We start from the raw sequence: 18252 nt of genomic DNA, 5'->3' as shown, positions 1-18252 counted from the left end.
AACTGGCTCAGAAACAGGGCTCAACAGGCCATGGAGGGAAAGAGGGGCAGTGAAGACCTGGCAAGTGAGTAACAGCAGTTCACATTTAAACAAACAAGTTATTTTAATAGCTCTGCACCTTGAGCAATCAAATGGACATCATTTTATCCACAGTAATATCAACACCTAAAGATCAATGGTATTTTATATAACTCTTAGGCTCCCAGTCCCTAGCCACTTTACATCCCAACAAGGCATATCTTCACTTTTCTCCACTATTTGGTAAGAATTTTTATTTGGTAGGAATATCAGTCTATCAGTCCCAAGGCTTTTTTTTGTCCCTCCCTTCTTCACCTTCTTGAAGACAGGTTTATGCTAAGTACCATCCTCCGGATTTTGTCCTCATTCTTTAAAACATTAGCTTTAACAGCACGAATCTTGTCTTGCTGATCTTCAATCAGCTGGTCCAGCTCAGCCAGTTCAGCTTTTAGTGGTTCTACAGCACTGTCCGTGATGCTGAAAGAGACACAAAGTGTTGTGTTATCAGAAACATGATGCTGCTTCAAGTTTCTTAAGCCTCCAAGAACGTGCATTCAATACTTAAAAGTTTGCATAGAATTTGAGGTGTGCTCACCCCTCCTGAAATAAAGTTTAGGATGGGAAGCACAAAGACAAAGCTAACACCACAGAGAAGAACACTGTTCAGGAAAAAACACCCCACTGTTCAACAGCAAACAATAATCTCTTGTCTAACCAAGATTTTCTGTTAAAATCTCTGTGCTATGCAGTTATTCTGCTCCACCACGAGTGTGTGTCAAGCACTTCTTTTACTTACCAGCCAAGAGCTGCAAGTGCCTGGCTCAGGGACAAAGTGGGACTTGGTTGTGTAGGACAGAGCATAAGAACAACACCCACTTTTTACTGGGGCTCCTGTATCTTACCATGATGCACATGGCAAAGCCATCCCTCCAGGCCTCGCAACAGGCTTCAAAGGGGAGAGAGGCACATTGCAGAGGAACAAATACAATTGCTGTGGGGGCTGATGGCCTGATACCAGCTATTTCCTACAACGAGCCGGCAGCACAGCACTGCCTGCCAGCAGCACCAAGCTGCAGCAAGTAGACATCTAAGAGGTAAGGTACAAGAAAACTGGCCCCTCAATAGCTGCTGGCAAGGGCAGGCAATCCCATAACAACAGGAAATGTAATAAACAGGATGCTAATAACACCACTAGCACATTGATATATCTGAAGGGAATGGGACTGTTTGGCTCTAAAACCAGCGTGCCCCTTTCCATAATGCTTAGCAGCCAGGGAGCTGATGGACAGAACTAGCCTGCTGCCATTCTGAATTACCCAGTCACTGTGAGGACTCACCAGCTAAAGTCTGCATCTCATAATTATTTAGATTTCTCCTCCTTTCTACACCACTGGCATAAATCACAAAAAATATCACTAGAAATTCTAACATTTCCCTAATGGGATCCTTCAATTGTCTTTCACAGAAGCAAAAAAAAAAAAACAAACCAAACAACAAAAACACAAAAATGCATCCAAATTCCACTACATATGGGAAGCATTCCCTTCTTCATGTCAGATACTGTGTAATTCTTCCCTGAAGGCTCTGACAAGCCGTAGCACTACACTGATCTGATGAGGATCTCACAGCAATCCCTGCTAAGTGCTGTAATATGTTGCAGCAGTGAAAGGGAGCTGAGTGGCTCTGCTGGAGTGATGCTGGTTTGCTCCCTGTGCCTGGGGAAAGGCAAGCAGATCAGTGCCTCAGTTTCTCCAGCTGTAAAATAAAGCCCAGTGCCATTTCCTTTCTCTTTGCAGAGGTACTGCATTCTAAGCCCAACCACAGTTTAAGAAGGTGCTATGTAAGTGCAAGGAATTAACATCATTAAGCTTTATATGTGAACCCAAATCCTAATTCCTACCCCAGCCCCACTAAGCCAGCAGCTGTAAAACTTCCAACAATTAACACACTGCTACCTACCCAGATAAAACTCAGCTAAAAATACCACTCAGTGGCATACTTGCTTCTGCAGGAATTAAATTCATGGAGCAGCAAAGTTACCTACATTGGAATCCATGAAGATAAAAATCAATCTTCAGTATCTGAGATCACTTTTAAGATCAGATTACATGGAATTGGGATGGTACTTCTGTTTGCAAGGAGAATAAAAAGACATACTAGTGAGGCAAGTAAGGCTGAAGCATCCCTTCCTTGGCTTGACCTCCTTGGGGATATTACCTTCATTCTCCTGGCTTTCTGATGTTAGTTTCAAACCATGCACAGACAACAGCTGTTACTGACACTGCTGCAGAACACACAGATTTCAGTGGCACAAAGAAAGCAGTTTGTGATTTAGGAACTCAGATCCTACCAGGCCTACTAACCTGTTCCTCCCCATTGCTCCACATGTATTCGTGATAAGAAAAAATAAAGCAGAACGTTAAACCTTCCCATCTCATCTCAACATGTGCATAGCTGCTGCCGTGTACATCGCATGACATGAGCTGGAAAGATTTTAACACTTCAAAAAACAATTCTGACTGCAAAGAAAATTCCCCAAAGCACAGCAGAGACTGATGCTAAATTTGCATTTTGTAGTGAATGAAACTCTCCCCTCTGCTAGAAACAGATCTGTCTCGAGAGGTAAAGCAGACTTTCCCTGACCACGCTCACCTCTGCTCTTTCTGCAGAGCTTCTGCATGCTGTCTGTTCTCATGCCGCCACATCTGCAACTCGTTCTTCATGGCATCCATGTCTTCTTGAACGTAGTCCATGATCCTGCCAAGCGTAAAGGCACTGCGGCACAGAGTCTGAATAGAGTCCCGAAACTTCTCCATTTCTTTGGCTACCAACTCTCTCTCTTTCTTCCTCGCTGCTTCTGATACAAAAGGCTTCTCCTGACAGAAAGGATGGATAAGGAGAAAAGCATCAAGACGAGGAAAAACGTTTGTTGTACACAAGGTGTCAAACAAAGAATGCTTTAGACACTGCTAGCCACGAGGAGAAATCTTTACATAGTGTTCACAGTTTGAAATGAAAGGGAGAAGAATGAAGCAACTGTTTAGAATCAGGTGAGCAGAATGAGAATCATATCCAAGCCACCACTGCTAAGGAGAACTGCTACAAAACTACAATAATGTTGGCAATATTCAATTGCTTTTCAGATCAGGAGCTCTCCAAATTAAACCTAGTATTTGATTCCATAAATGACCTCATCATCCTGATGTTCTCATCAAGATCTTTCCCAGAGCAGTGGGTGTAAAGGAAGTATTGGAGGGAGACCTCCTCCTCGTTCTGACATGTTTTACTTCAGTGTGTTTCTATATATTGAATGGAAAATGGCTTAACGTGGCACCATTAAACACAACCTCACATAATAATGACACCACTTTTGTTATCAACCTGCTGCTGGCACTGGCTGCCAACTGAGACAGGGGAGGTTTAGGTTGGATATGAGGAGGAAGTTTTTCACCCAGAGGGTGGTGAGGCACTGGAACAGGTTGCCCAAGGAGGCTGTGGATGCCCCATCCCTGCAGGCATTCAAGGCCAGGCTGGATGTGGCTCTGAGCAGCCTGGGCTGCTGGTTGGCGACCTGCACACAGCAGGGGGTTGGAACTAGATAAGCATTGTGGTCCTTTTCAACCCAGGCCATTCTATGATTCTATCATCCAATGATTCTATGTCTACCCCATAAATCACACATCCATCTGCCCATCCTCTCCCTGCATGCTCCAGCTGTGTACTCTACGGGGCACAGCTGGACTGCCCCTGCATCACTCCAGTGCCTGGCACAAGGACATTGTGGATTGGTGTTTACTCAATATTGCTGCAAATCCCAACCCACCACACTGAAAAAAGGTCACGTTCAACTCCAGAGGGTAATGATTATAGCCTCTGAACTGAGATTATGGTCTCTGTGAAAAGCTGGAGAAGCAGAAGCATCCCTTCTCATGATGTTCTGCACCAAAAGCATCCACCGGAGCTGCTCAACACAGGATTTTGCTGCTGCCTGGGAGCTGCACCGGATGCTCTGTAGCCACCTTCCAGTGCAGTTCTCCAAATCACTCCCTTTGAGATACTCCTCTCTCACCTCTGGCTTTATCTGAAGTCTCTGCTCCTAATGCTGGCCCTAGTCACAGCATTTCACACCACACAGCTAAAATAAATGGCAGTTATTCCATACCTTAAAACCACACAGGCTGCAGGTGTGCCCTCAGTCAACTGCACTACTCAAAACTAATCTGGTCCTGTGCACACTTCCCTCATGTGCAGCCTGCAGACCCTGTGCTCAGCCTACTGAAGCCTCCCAGCTTACTGCAAGTTTAACACAGGGAAAGTGCATGCTAAAACAGCAAAGTCACCAAGAGCAAAACGATGCCATAAACAGAGCCAAATGACCACATTACTAACACTTCCTAATGACCTTATTCCAGCAAAGGCCTTCCTGGAAACAATAACTGCCATTAAAGAGAAGCCCGCTGTTTCTTCTCTCCCAGGTAAAACAAGCAGATTTTTCTTTCTTTCCAAGAGACCTGAATGTCTAATTCCCAACCTGAGTTTTCTTTAAGACACACAAAGCTGTACATTAAGTTTACTTCAAGTCATTTCAGTCATCTAACGTGTGCCAGAAAACTAGAAGGGTCTTTCTTTCACCCCAACCATAGGATAACCACAGGATAATTCTAAGCACAGTTCCTAGCAGCTCTATGAGCACAGAGCTGACAGTATGCTTGTGCCTTGCTAGGACACCATGCCTACCATGCTGTCCCTTACTGCCCTCCTACCTAACTGCCTGCCTTCCTGTGTGAGCTGCAGGCTGTTTGTTCAGCTGTGTTTGGAGGCAGCAGGGACCACTGCCAAACACATTTCAGCAGCCCTCTGCTTACTGATGAACTCAGATATATATTATTCTAGAAAAATACTTCTAAAGATTTGAAGGCTGAGATTTACTTGCGTCTGATGCTTGCGTTTTACCACACACACAGCACATGGAAACTGCAGGGCTTCTGAGTTTACTATGATTTTATAATGTTGAAGTTGTTTAATAAGGAACTGGCCTGAAGTGACAACTGCTGGTGAACTCGTGGCCTTTGCTTCCTAAGTCAATTCGTGAGTGCTGGCTAAGCTGTTAAAAATAACACTCATCTTAATTCCCTCTCACTCGACCCGTGCCTCTCTCACAGAAGCAGGTGTTTCATTATGCTGCATTACATAAAACTCGTTGTTCTGTCACTTCCCACAGCCATCCGTGTGCTTGCTGTCCCTCACAGCACGCAGATGAAAGCACTGGTTTTTGACTCATTTAATGCTGAGAGCTGGTGAGCACCCACCTTCAGAGCACAGCCACCCAGGGTTGAGGGGATATTTCAGTCTCTTCATTAGCAAACCTCTAAACACAATGCCAACAGCATCCCAGTTGGCTCTGTCAGACTCCTTTATGCCTTGTCCCTGAAGGCACAGATCACAGGGCACCTTTCCTTGGGCACGGTGTACATTGGACACTGGTAAGACTTTCTTTCCTGGAAATATTTTGTTTCCTCCTTACCTTGTAACAGTATATGAATGGATCTGCACCCTCACACACTGCACGCTCTCTATTGTAGCTCATTTTTTCCAGATGAGTTCTTGCTACACGTGCTTCCCCAAAGCCACAGAGAAGGTTTAGGCTATGGGACCCTATTTTCCACATCAAACCGGGAGGTTATCTACAAAGAAAACTGGAGCTGGAACAACCCAAGCCCATCAAAAAAACCCCACCTTCAGTTCAAAAGCATGGCAGGGCTGTATGTTATTCAAGAGCTTCCCAGGAAGAAGTTCTGCTGCCCTGTTTTCCACCCTATGTGCAACAAACCTTCCCTCTTTCCTTCCCCTGTTCCTAAGCAGTTTCAAGTGTCCAAATACACAAGCACTGGAAGTCTATTAAATACTATTCAGTCTTTAGAAGGCACATCAGTAGGGTGGTTAGAAAACTCTGCAACTCTGAGACACAAAACCACACGATACAAGCGATGTAGGAACACACAAAAGTATTTTGGTGTGTCTTCCTTTCAAGGAAGAGCACTTAAACTCCAAGCTCCCAAAAACCTCCCCAACACCTGAGGGCACAGTAACTCACCTGGCACACCACCATTAGCTTGAGGAGGGACAGATGATGATCAATCCTTTCTTTCTTCTCACACTACACTTGTCGAAGCCTACAGACAGCTGAAGTACTCAAGCTGCACCAGATATCACTGATTAAAGGCAGTTAGGGGGGAAAAAAAAATCAAGCTCCGTGCTGTCTGTTCTGTTTAATAGTTACAGTTATGGGTTAAAATCTGCACAGGTCACCCCTGAAATTACTAAGAATTATGGCAGATGGTTTATTACAACAAGCAACGTGGGTGGTTGGAGTCCTGAATGCCACCTTTGCTCATTCTGCACAAACACGTAACAGGATATATTCAGCTTTAAGAAAAATGCCAGAATCAGAATTGTTCCAGCCTATTTAATTAGGTCACACACCTCAATGAACTCTCCTTTCACAAAAGCCCAAGAATCAATAAATTATCTCCGTGTAAAAAGACTGTATCACTTCTGTAGGCCCAACACGCTTCCTTTCCTTCATGTTTTTCATAAGGCACCAAGATAAATGTTTATTTTGGATTCCTGGGAAACAGTCTGCCTTTCCCATTACCTCAACCTGAACGGAACACAGCGTGGACTCGAATGCAGGGACCGAAGAAATTAAAAAGCAGAAATTTTCTCCTTAAACGATGAAGGGAAAATTATCAACGGGGTGCCAGAAACAGCCAGAATGCTACCTGTCTTGAATTTAGCCTCGTTAAAGCAATTAGCACAAACGTGGATCCTTCACAAGACATTCACTTCCAGCATCCGTGCTGCTGAGGGTATGGGAAAAGCCTGGCATCCATGGAGTTAAAGAGGTGGCATGGCTTCCCCCCACTCACCCTGCTTGAAAAATTCACTTCCAGGAACAGCATTTGATTACTTTTATATAGCTTCTCCTTTGTTTCCATTCTTTAAATTAACAGTTTTTAAATATGAAACAAATTACAACAAGCATCCATCAAGCAGTTAATAGTTTCTACAGCCCCTTTTAACTATTGTATTATGTCCCATTATGGAAACAGACCCCAGTAATCATAGTTTTATGGAGCTATACCATTTCCCTTCCACCTCTTACTACAGTTAGGACAGGACAGAAACTTCATTTTGGACAAGTAATTTTGATACATTCAATGCAAAAATAACAGCGTGGGCTTTTTTACTGTACAAAATATTTTTTGATCATAAAGGGTGTTTTCTTTTCCTGGTTTTTACAGAGCCTGCATTTTAAGTATATGGTAACTATCCACTAGGGATCACTGTAAGAAAGTCCTCCACAGTAACAGAGGGGAAAACAGTAAATGTTAAATCATTTCAAATGAACAGGATGCTTTTTCTGCTTATGCCAGGTATCGAGTTCAGCAGCAGGCCAAGGCAGCAGAGACACCATGTTCTGTACCATTAGACTTACCAGAGTCTGACCTGTTTCAGAGCTGCAAGACACAAAAAAATAGGATGGAATTTTCAGACGTATGTAAACGTCCCACCTCAGCTCCTTGAGCTGGCTCACCTTGCTGCAGAGAAGTCAGTTTGCTATTCACCATGCTGAGCAGAATCCTACGTGTCTGACCACACACACACCAAGATACAACTCCAGTATCAGCTCATCTGAAACGGCACACTGGGTGCCAGTCCTGCCCTGCTTTCCCTCTCTGCTCACTCTGTGGGTCCGTGGTTTTCTCTGTTGAAACAGCAGCCCCCAGAATGAATTGTAACACGTGTTCCTTGAGTTAGCCAACTGCTTTCACACCAGACTATGGCCCAGCAGAATGTCTCGGCCAGATCCACTGATAACCTTCTTGAAATGTATGAACATCACCTGTAGCTCTCCTACAACAGCTGCTAGCACAGCATACTTTCCTGGGGATGGAAAGCACAGCTGTCTCACTGCACTTCTACATATACTTTCTGTTTAACACATCCATCTGCTGTCTCTTTTTTTATTTATATATATATCCACAGGAGCGAACATTTTGTGTAGTATGCAGAGGCCACCGCACAGCAGCCATTATACCAAGAATATCACAAGAGTGACAAAAGTTCCATTCCTACCTTCACTGCTTGTAAGACAATTAATTGAGGACCACTTTTTTTTTTCTTTTTTTTTTTTTCCTCCTGGTAATAAGCAGGGAAACTCAAGCATTAATTACTCAGTTCAAACTCCAGCAACACCTGACCACCAGCAAACTGCATGGTACAGTTCTGGTACATTTCTCCCTGCACCTTTACTCCATAACCATTCAGCTAACATCACATCGCCATAGCCAGAGCTGTTAGACAAAGACAAAAGCCCTTGTGCAGGTAATTCCTATCAAATCTCACTCTCAGCACTTCTTACAACATGTGACCTCATTGCAGCCTTCAGTACCTAAAGGGAGCCTATAAACAGGAGGGGAATCAACTCTTTGAAAGGGTAGATAACAGCAGGACAAAGGGAAATGGTTCGAAGTTGAGGGAGGGAAGACTGAGGTTGGATGCCAGGGGGAAGGTTCTTTGCTGTGAGAGTGGTGAGATGCTGGAACAGCTGCCCAGAGAGGCTGTAATGCCCCATCCATCCGTGGAGGTGTTCAAGGCCAGGTTGGATGGGGCCCTGGGCAGCCTGGGCTGCTGTTAAATGTGGAGGTTGGTGGTCCTGCATTTTACAGAGGGGCTGAAGATTCATGATCCTTGAGGTCCCTTCCAACCTGTGCCATTCTGTGATTCTGTGACCTGGTAGGATGCTGAGAAACTGTGAGCCCCTTTGAAACACTGACATGATGGGAGATATGAATACAAATGGTTAACTAAACGTCACATTACTGCCTGCACTCATTGGATGTGGACACAGTGCTGTGCAGCTGGTGGGTTAACGCACAAAATCAATGACCTGAAGAACTCTGAACAAACAGAATCAGCATTGATTGTATTTGCTCTGAGCTTAGAAGTACCTACTTGATTTACAGCACTTGTAATTGAAGTTAATATTATCCAGGTGCTAAGCTATTTTAATATCACTTGTTCCTAGCACAAACCTCGAATCTGTTTCTTCTCCAAAGCCTATATTTGGGAAAGATGGGAATTCTGTGATCCCACTTGCTTCAACTATTTAATAACCTGCCTACGCTTTCCACACATCAAATAAATGAAGTGGAATACAAAATGTACCATCTGTTTCTTTCTCTGTTTAACGTAAGAGGATTAGACTCTAAACAAATACATTTAGGAAGTCTTTTTAGGAATTTGTTAGGCTGAACACAGCTAATCAAGGCAGCAGAAACCTTGTGTATTTCCAGACTGACCTTTTTGTTTGACCTGAAAATTGTGTATATTATTTTAAGTTTCTGCACATGCAAAACCTACATGATGAAAGTCCCTGTCTTTCTTGATTTTCTTGTCTTTTTCTTTATTAAAACTTCTTAAAAAGCACAATGAAGGTTTCAGGCAAATGCTTTTAACACAAACAATACTCTTCTGCAATCAGCAGTTACAAGTAAAGGTATGGAACATCCCCAAGAGCCCACGAGTGCTACGTTTCCATTAAGTATTACTTCATCAGCTTCTGCTAATTTCTAATTGATTAATCCACAGTAATTCAGGTAGAGCCACCGATCAGGTAATTGCTGCATTAGATGCTGTAAAGCATCAGCCAAAAGATCCAGTGCTCAGATTATCTCCACTTCCCTCTTCATCTTCTGGCAGAAAGACACGGCTTTAAGGAGTAGTGAACATAGCTGAGAGAATGTTTCATTTATTTTACATGCATTGAATGGTTTAATAAAACCAGGGCAGACTAACATTCTCACTGACAGACACACAGATCAACCTCAGGTATAATTTCCCAAGGAATTATTCTTTCAAATTTTCACTGGACTTGTGATTATCTTACTCCAAAATACAAGAATCACATTTTACTCCCCATTGCAAAACACATTTTGGAATACTGTTGCATGCTGATGGAGAAGATATTGCTTCTGGAGAGTTTGATGGAAAACCAATTAAATGAAAGAGCTGAGAGGCTGGGGAGAAACAGTCAGGTCTCAGACTGATGCTGCTCCCAGCAGACTGCACAGCCAGACCTGGCACAAAACCCACAGCTATTTAACACAACATGTTGGCCAGCACTCACACAGCCATTCTCACAGTCCCATCGACAGAACAGGACTTGGTTACACTTGCAAGCAGAGAGCACTTGGCGGGAATAAACCGCCTGAAACTATTCTTTCTTTTTAATTACTTTTGCTGCATCTTCCCAATGAGATCCCACAGACTGTTCTTTCCCAAACTGCTGGTCTGGGGTCTCATGTGAGGTATGCCTCTGTATGGGAACTGCTGAGTCACGGCCTGAACCTCTGATTGATCACCTGAGGTGAGCCATGAGTCAGCCAGAGGAGCACAGGTGAAGGCAATTCAGCTGTGGAGCCTGGCTCCATCTCTCCCAGACCTATTTAAGAGCTGGCTACCAGTAGGGAAGGATCTCTCCTGGAGATCTGCTCTGCTGGAGTTTTGTAAGTGAGCCTAGGATAGGGGTAAGCTTTCTATCTAGTCTCTTTTTGTTACCATTATCTGCTTTGCCAAACTCTCTTGTTTATTTTGTAATTACAGTATCTTAATATTCATTGATTATACACCATATCACTGTCTTCTGTCAGAAGAATTCAGCAGTCTCTCAAGCTCATGTTTTTTGGGCTTCGTCTGTCAAGTCCTAGTCACTATCTCTGAACACTTCTAATCATCTTTTCCATTGAGTTTTTGCTTTGCTGTCAGGAAAACTGTGCTTCTCCTCTCTGTATCACAACGGCTTCAGCTTACAATGGTGAATAGTGATAGGGAAAGGGGGAATGGTTTTAAACTGAGACAGCGAGGTTGAGGTTGGATATTAGGAGGAAGTTTTTCACATAGAGGGTGGTGAGGCACTGGAACAGGTTGCCCAAGGAGGCTGTGGATGCCCCATCCCTGCAGGCATTCAAGGCCAGGCTGGATGTGGCTCTAGGCAGCCTGGGCTGCTGGTTGGTGACCTGCACACAGCAGGGGTTTGAAACTAGATGAGCATTGTGGTCCTTTTCAACCCAGGCCATTCTGTGATTTAATTTGAAAAGCAGTAGCAGCAAGAAGACTACATGCAGCAGCAGCAGCCAGCTGCTTGGATATAGAACAGATGATATTCAGGAGCTTACTGCTGCGTGCAAATTCTCACGTGATGGAAGTCAGCAGGTTTGCTTTTCCAGAATTAGTTGTCCATTATCGGTGCTGCTAACGCAGATCAGTGCTTCAAAAGAAGCAACAAAAGGCAAACAAGGACAGAATGAGTGTTTTAGAGACTGAAAATAGGCAGTGGGACTAAAAACTGATTGTACAAAGACACAGAGGCCAATGTGCATTTAAAAAGAATTGAAGGGGTTAAAAGGGAATTATTTTATTTAGTGGGCTACATGTATTCAGGGCAGAAAAAGGAAAAAAAGGGAAAACTTAGTACAATTCCCAGAGGAAACTTCCAGAACATGAAACCCATGAGGTTTTGTAAATGCTCCCCATTGTTCCTTTCTGTGCCAAGTGTTCACTTGACAGGACACAATACAGCACAATATAGCCTGCAATACAATTATGTACTGGCAGAAAAAGAAGTCCAATTTGACTGCTACTGCCATTCCAAAACTTAGCCTGGAGATTGATGATTGAACAGCACCACCTAGTTATAAAACTAGGAACAGGAACAGCTGTATCTCTTGTTCTCACAACTGCCAGCTCAACACACACTCCAGTAATGAGCTTTAGAGCTACTGCATAAACAGAGCAATATTATCTCTAACTCCTTCCCTTTCTCCAAACAGCTCTATAAAGGCAGAACTTACTAGAAATAGCCAAGAGCATTTAAATGATCACTACATAGGCAATACAAGGTGCACCTTCGTAATAAATAGCTTGTAATTCAATTCAGCAAGCTGGAAAAAGCTGTATTTACTCAAAATGGGTTATGAGCAGAAAATGAAGGCTTTCCCATTGTAAGAATTATTTTTCTTCTTTAATCTCAGCCCATGCAATACATAAAAGGAATTTTTGGTCTGCCAAGAAGGCCTGGATCTCAGGCAACCCCAAACCTGAGATAGGAAGGTGCTCCCCCATCCACCTTCCTCATTTCCTCCATGTGCTGGGGAAGGAACAAAAAGGCTGGTCTGCATGACAGTATAACTCACTACCACTAAAGCATTTGGGAGTGTCCCTATTTAAGAGATTTGTTGATTTCACCCTCCCAAAAATCACAATCCTAACAAGTTGTGTCATTTTTGCTGCAGATTGCCAGAAATGATTATGAAAGCATACAAGTTCTAGATAAAATCCTTTTTTTTTTTTTTTTTAAAAAAAAAAAAAGTCTACTGTCTATCATGAGTTTTAGTCCTTCAGGGACTTGTTTTTTCCAGCTGTGCACTTTACTCATAACCTATCACAATGTCATAACTTGTTGCCAAGAACTACATTCATTAAAGTAACAGGAGGCCAAAAAGTGGTCTATGTTTCAAAAGTTTCTCCCAGTTTCAGAAAGGTATTTGAAAGAGTTTTGTTAAAAGCTTAGTTCTTAAGATCTGAGTTGCAGCACCTAATAAAAGTGCAGAATGCCACACTACATCTATCCCTAGTACTGAGTAAATGTAAGAAGAGAGATGCAGGTAGAACTGAAGATTTAAGAGCACGTGGAAAGCACCTGCCTCTCCAAAATGCTGTGTACCTGTTTGTATTTTTGTAAAAGCACTCTGAACTGCATTCCTTATCTAAAATGTTCCCAAAGGGCCAATGATCCAAAGTGTTCTGCCTTTTGTGCCTTCTCGCAACATGAGATGTGCGACGCTAAAAGAGCAAGAGCTGCCCAGTGATGGAAGGAATACATGAATATCAGGGGGCTTCAACGTTTTGCTTCTGGTTTGTGATTGCTCCTAGAATGTCTCTAGACCTCCCTCTCTTCCATTTCCCTATCCCAATTTGGGATGGGGAAATGAAATGAAATCACTTTCTCAATTCAGTCTAGAAAGCTCAAGTATGCTGGATTTTACTAAGATAACATCTGGTGCTATGGAAATACTTACTGTGCATGGTTAACTGCAGAGATCCCTACTTTTTACAGGTAATGACTGATGGTTGATAGGACCAGAGGACAATTAAGATTGAAACAATAATTATGCAGTCACATAAATATAGAGTGTGTCCTATTGCATCTATGGCAAGGCTGAAATCGGACTGTTCTGGAAAACAAACAGGCTAAAGAAGACTACTAAATGCTGTATAAAGCTAAAAGCACAAGAAAGAAAGCACAACACAGAGAACGTAGAGGACTGAAGGACTAATGCAGGTAAGTATAACATACAAAGGAGGAGTTTGATCAAAAAATGGAGGAAAAAAAACCTAAAGGAGAAGAAAAGGTCATGATTACAGTATTTAATGGTCATAATTTCTTGCAGGCCATTTCCATCTTACCTTCTCTGTTGTCTTTGATTTTTGTGATGCTTCATAGTCCTTTTTTGTTTCTAGGATTCTTTTTACAAGTCCACCTGGATAAAATGAGGATATGTCTCAGCACTGTTGTTACTAAAATATTATTCTAAACATTCCAGACAATAACATCAAAACCAACATGAACAGTGTTCCATTATATTTCAGTTGCTGAGATACAAGATATTTTAAATCTATTTTTCCAGTGTCTTATCTCCATACACATGTGTATAGATAGATAGCAATTTGTTAGTAATTTTTTGACACAGAGAACTAAGCCCACTTAAATAATATGCAATGTGGCCATAATGGACGGAAGGCCCTGAATCAGATATCTGAGGTCACAAGCATAAACACTGTTAAGAACCAGACCATCCATTTGCCTAGGAGGCTTCCTATAACTTGCCTTGACCTGCCAGCCCCTTCACCTCTCTCAGAGAGACGTACAGTAGGTATTTGACATCAGCTGTAAATCCCAATGCTCAACTGTGCAAGACTTCATTTGAGAAATATTTGCCTTTTTCTTGCAGAGTTGCAAGAAGGTTCTGCTCCCTCAAGAGATACTTTGCTGCTGTATTCCTCATTTTAAGTGCTTAGCTCTTGGTTTAAATGTGTTGTTTTACTCTATATGTATATGCATGCAAATATACACAAAAGCAAACATACCATGTTTTTCATCCTCCTCCAGATCCACTTCTGGCTCCTACACATGCAGGGAGAGAGCTTTAGTTGCAAATATTTGGCATTGCTATGATACAAAACTATTCAACAGCGTGTCCAGCTAGAAGCTACTTAAACAAGCAAGTTACAAAGGGTGGGAAAGGTTCTATAATTTGTAACATTAACAGACCATTTCCAGCTCTGGCATTTCGGGCACTGGCAAGGCTGCCTCCACCACAAACTGGTCGTCATCATCATCAGAAGCCTGCTGGTCTGTGATCACATTTGAGACTGCTTTACTACTACCGTTCCTGAAAGAGATAAAACAAACATGGAAACCTATTAGGTCCCATTCCCATCCATTCCATCACCTCCTTCCATAAAACAAAGCAGCACACCAAATTCCTTCACTGCCATTACTTCTGCATACACTGCTTTAGTGCTTGGCACTCATTCGATATCACCTGCAAGACATTTTGGCCATAAATTCAAGGGGCTGTTTCAGCCTTTTTTGAGTACAAGATACACTGCATGCCTTACAGATCTCTTCTTCTGGTAGTTAAGATTAAAGTCCTGGGTTTATCGGTTTCAAAGTGGCAAAAAAAATTAACTTGCATCTACCTTTGAACTTCCTGATGTGGCCACCAACTGTAACTTCCAAGTCATACACTGGATTTGCAGAAAGGCTCAAGTTTTCCTGCCCAAACCAACTAGCCTGATGCTATTCACTTGCAGGGGTGCACATAAAATCTTAAAATAGTGTGGCATAAGAACTAACAACATCTTTTCTGCATCTCCCACACTCCTCACCTTTCTGGAAGCAAGGCCTCCGTGCTCTCTTGGCGTTTTACTACTCGGGGTGGTGCTGGCCTTGCACTGCTAGGACGGGGAATACGTCTGCAAGAAAAAAGACTTCTCACCTATATTGTAAAAGGAAGCTTACGTGTCCCCCAAAGGAGCAGATGTGCATATCCAGATGAATCAAGTAATTTTGCCAATGCATAAAACCAATGTAACATCATCATTGTACAGTCCTATATTGCAATGCCTTCTGTCCTATGAGGAGTCTGGGAAAACCTAGCAAGTGTGACCTTCAACAAGAATAATGTCATTTTGGGGTAAAACCAACTCTTAGTTTGTCTCACTAAAAAATAATCTGGATACAGAAAAAGGAATAAATGTATTTCCATAAGTGATACGTTTACAGTAGCCTTCTTCTGGGCAAAGAAAAAGTAAACTGGGGTTTGAAAGGCAAGTTCATCTCACCCATAACACCACACTTCTGAAGTGCTTGTGATGCAATAGACTCAAGAGACTCCTCACAGATCACTTTTAATTTAGTGAGGTTACATCAAAGCACTCTTTGGATTAAGAATGACATTCAAGATTCAAAGTTTTCTTCATAGAAGGAAAACAACTAAAATGAACCATACATGGGATAATATTCATTACTGAGTGCCACAGGCACAAACTGCCCAACGTTCCCTTGCTATTTTCCAATTGACAGGTGTAATGCTATAATTGGCTGGAAAGTACTGTGATAATAGCAGGGTGGCAAAGTGTTTGGCTACAGCAAGTGAGAACAAGCTCAAACACAGCAGCCACATGCAAAAATGAAGGAAAAGAGCTGCTTTGAAAGGCCTCAAAAACACAGGGATCTCCAGCAAGAGATGCCCTCACCTCCACTGCTAACCCTTAAATGAGATCTGGGAAGGGGTGGATCTGGGCTTCACCCCTTCCAGTCACTCCGGTACACTGCATCCATCTGAGCTCCTCTGGGTTGGCCCTGCCTTCCATCAGGTGCTCAATCACTGCTTCAGGCCACGACTCAGCATTTCCACTGCAACTGTATTACCTCCAGACACCATTCTGTGCTTCAGTCAGTCAGAATAAAGAACAGGAACAAACCTTTGGATAGCCTGAGGTGGAAGATCATTGGCTACTTCACCATTTTCAGATACTTCAGGCTTTTCAGGATCAAGGTTCTCTGCTTCTTCTTCTATTCAATGAAAAAAAAGTGTAATAGTGTCATACCTGTCATGTTGGCAATGCAAATCTAATTCTTTACAACAGTATTTCAAGCCCTATCAGCACTATACTTTAATGTGTTAATGAAATGCATTGTATTACAAACTAAATACAACTCTATAAGCTTTATATATCCAAGGTCTCGGCTGATTTCGGCTCTCACTGCATCTTGACATCTGTCACACACGTTGCTTACAAGATAGAAAGGAGAATTCCACCCTCGCTGTTCATCACTGCCCCAATTACCCACTGCTGTAGGGAAGGTTCTGTGGATCGCTTTAACTTTTGTTATGAGCAGAACCCACAAATACAAGTAATGGGAGGGAAAAAACATTGTGTGCAGGCATTAAGAAAATGGAAACTATAGGTTTTATTGAAGTGGTTGTTGCAGTAACTACCTGTAACATATTGCAAGAAATTCCCCATAGGATCTGCTTATTTTCAAGTTAAAAAAAAAAAAAGTAACAGTTTATGACCACTTTATGCTGTTGGGTTTCTCTCCCCTTTGGAAAGCACTTAACCTGAATTACAAAGCACTTTCATAGATTGCTTTTTGGTATTCTTTCAACTACAAACTACCTGAATAAAATCTACCCAAAGCATGCAAACACAACCAAATTACAGTTTTTTTGTTTCTTTTTTTAATCTTTAATATATAGCATAAGAGAAAAAAAAAACCTCACTAAATTGCAGAAGTGCTTTATTTATTAAAAAGCACTGTTTTATTTCTAAGAGAAGTTTTTAGCTATCCCTGGTATATTCAGTGCTGGTCTTCTGTCACTACAAAGTCACTGGCAAATTCATCTGGAAATAGTAAACACAATGGTTTTTCAGAAAAGTCACAAAGTTCTCTTGCTGAGAACCACTGCCAATGCCAGGAGAGCAGGGACAAACACAAGTGACTGTTTCCAGCAACCCACACTTGAGTGCTAAAGGCAGCAGGGTGGAATTTCTCCCAGTTGTGTAAGGTCACACAAATATATTGGCTGATTTTCTACATTTCCTTGGACTACACAGCTATGAGGCCCTGAAGGCCATGGGTGGAGTGGGAAACAGCCTTTGATATCCCACACACAAAGCAACCACTGTAACCATTCTACGATATGAGGAGTCCCAATTGGTATGACACTGCCATTGGTGCCACTCAACTATCCCACCTTGGGGCAGATGAGGAGTGACATGCTGAAATAATTGTTTAAACATAACCTGAAATACATTCAAGACACAGCAATAGGAGCTATGAACATGCCAGGGATATTCAGAGTTCTCAAGAGCTACTGTAACTAGCTTTTGATCTTTAGGGAAAGAAGGAATATAGGGAAGACTCCGAAAGGGCTCCATAAGGATAAATCAACATAATGAGCAGCAATTACTAAACTATCCCAACACCCTGTGTTAACACGGTCTGGTCACATCTGCTGTTATCTCAGCCCTTTAAGCCCCACATTGGTCACTGGTTTGACTGTTGTGGTTTAACCTGGCAGGCAGCCCAGCACCACAAAGTCTCATTCCCCCAAAGTAGAACTCATGGGTAGAGATAAAACTATTTATCAAGACAGAGAAAAGGAAAAGGATAATAGTTATTGCATATATATGTGAATGTATATCACCAGTGATGCACAAGCAATTGCTCACCACCCTCAACTGATATCCCAGGTAGCCCACAAGCAGGGGAAGAGAACCAGATGAACTCCCATCCGTTTCAAACTCGTTCTGCACAATGTCATGTGGCCTGGAATATCCCTTTGGCCAGTTTAAGTCAGCTGTCCTAACTCTGTTCCCTCCCAACTCCTCGGGCTTTTTGCTGCAAACGGCCTTGGCTCTGCATAACATGCTTAACTATAAACATCAGTGTGTTATCAACACAGTTTTTTTCCTAGAACCAAAACACAGCATCATAGCAGGAAATTTTGAAGGAAACTGTCCCAGCTGAAACTAAGACAGTGGCATCAACTCCCCCAAGTTGTTCATGTGTCTGGATCTGGAGAGAATAAAACCACA

At 42.5% G+C, this 18252-nt stretch overlaps 1 protein-coding gene across 2 annotated transcripts in view; it reads right to left on the bottom strand.

The window, feature by feature from the left end:
- Positions 1-78: 78 nt before the first annotated feature.
- Positions 79-18252, bottom strand: part of TRAF3IP1 (TRAF3 interacting protein 1) — a 37948-nt gene continuing 19774 nt past the window's right edge. For both annotated transcript variants that reach the window (XM_048952530.1, XM_048952531.1), the window contains exons 8-14: positions 16132-16222; positions 15034-15120; positions 14414-14534; positions 14230-14266; positions 13549-13622; positions 2671-2894; positions 79-495 (exon numbers count right to left, since the gene is read on the bottom strand). In XM_048952530.1, the coding sequence (XP_048808487.1) occupies positions 330-495; positions 2671-2894; positions 13549-13622; positions 14230-14266; positions 14414-14534; positions 15034-15120; positions 16132-16222 (800 nt within the window). In that variant the 3' untranslated portion in view covers positions 79-329. The remainder of the gene's footprint in view (positions 496-2670; positions 2895-13548; positions 13623-14229; positions 14267-14413; positions 14535-15033; positions 15121-16131; positions 16223-18252) is intronic.

Source organism: Lagopus muta, chromosome 8 (assembly GCF_023343835.1).
Source record: "Lagopus muta isolate bLagMut1 chromosome 8, bLagMut1 primary, whole genome shotgun sequence".
Classification (NCBI taxonomy): Eukaryota; Metazoa; Chordata; class Aves; order Galliformes; family Phasianidae; genus Lagopus; species Lagopus muta.
The sequence above is the reverse complement of the archived record's forward strand: the minus strand, read 5'-3'. Positions and strand labels throughout refer to the sequence as shown.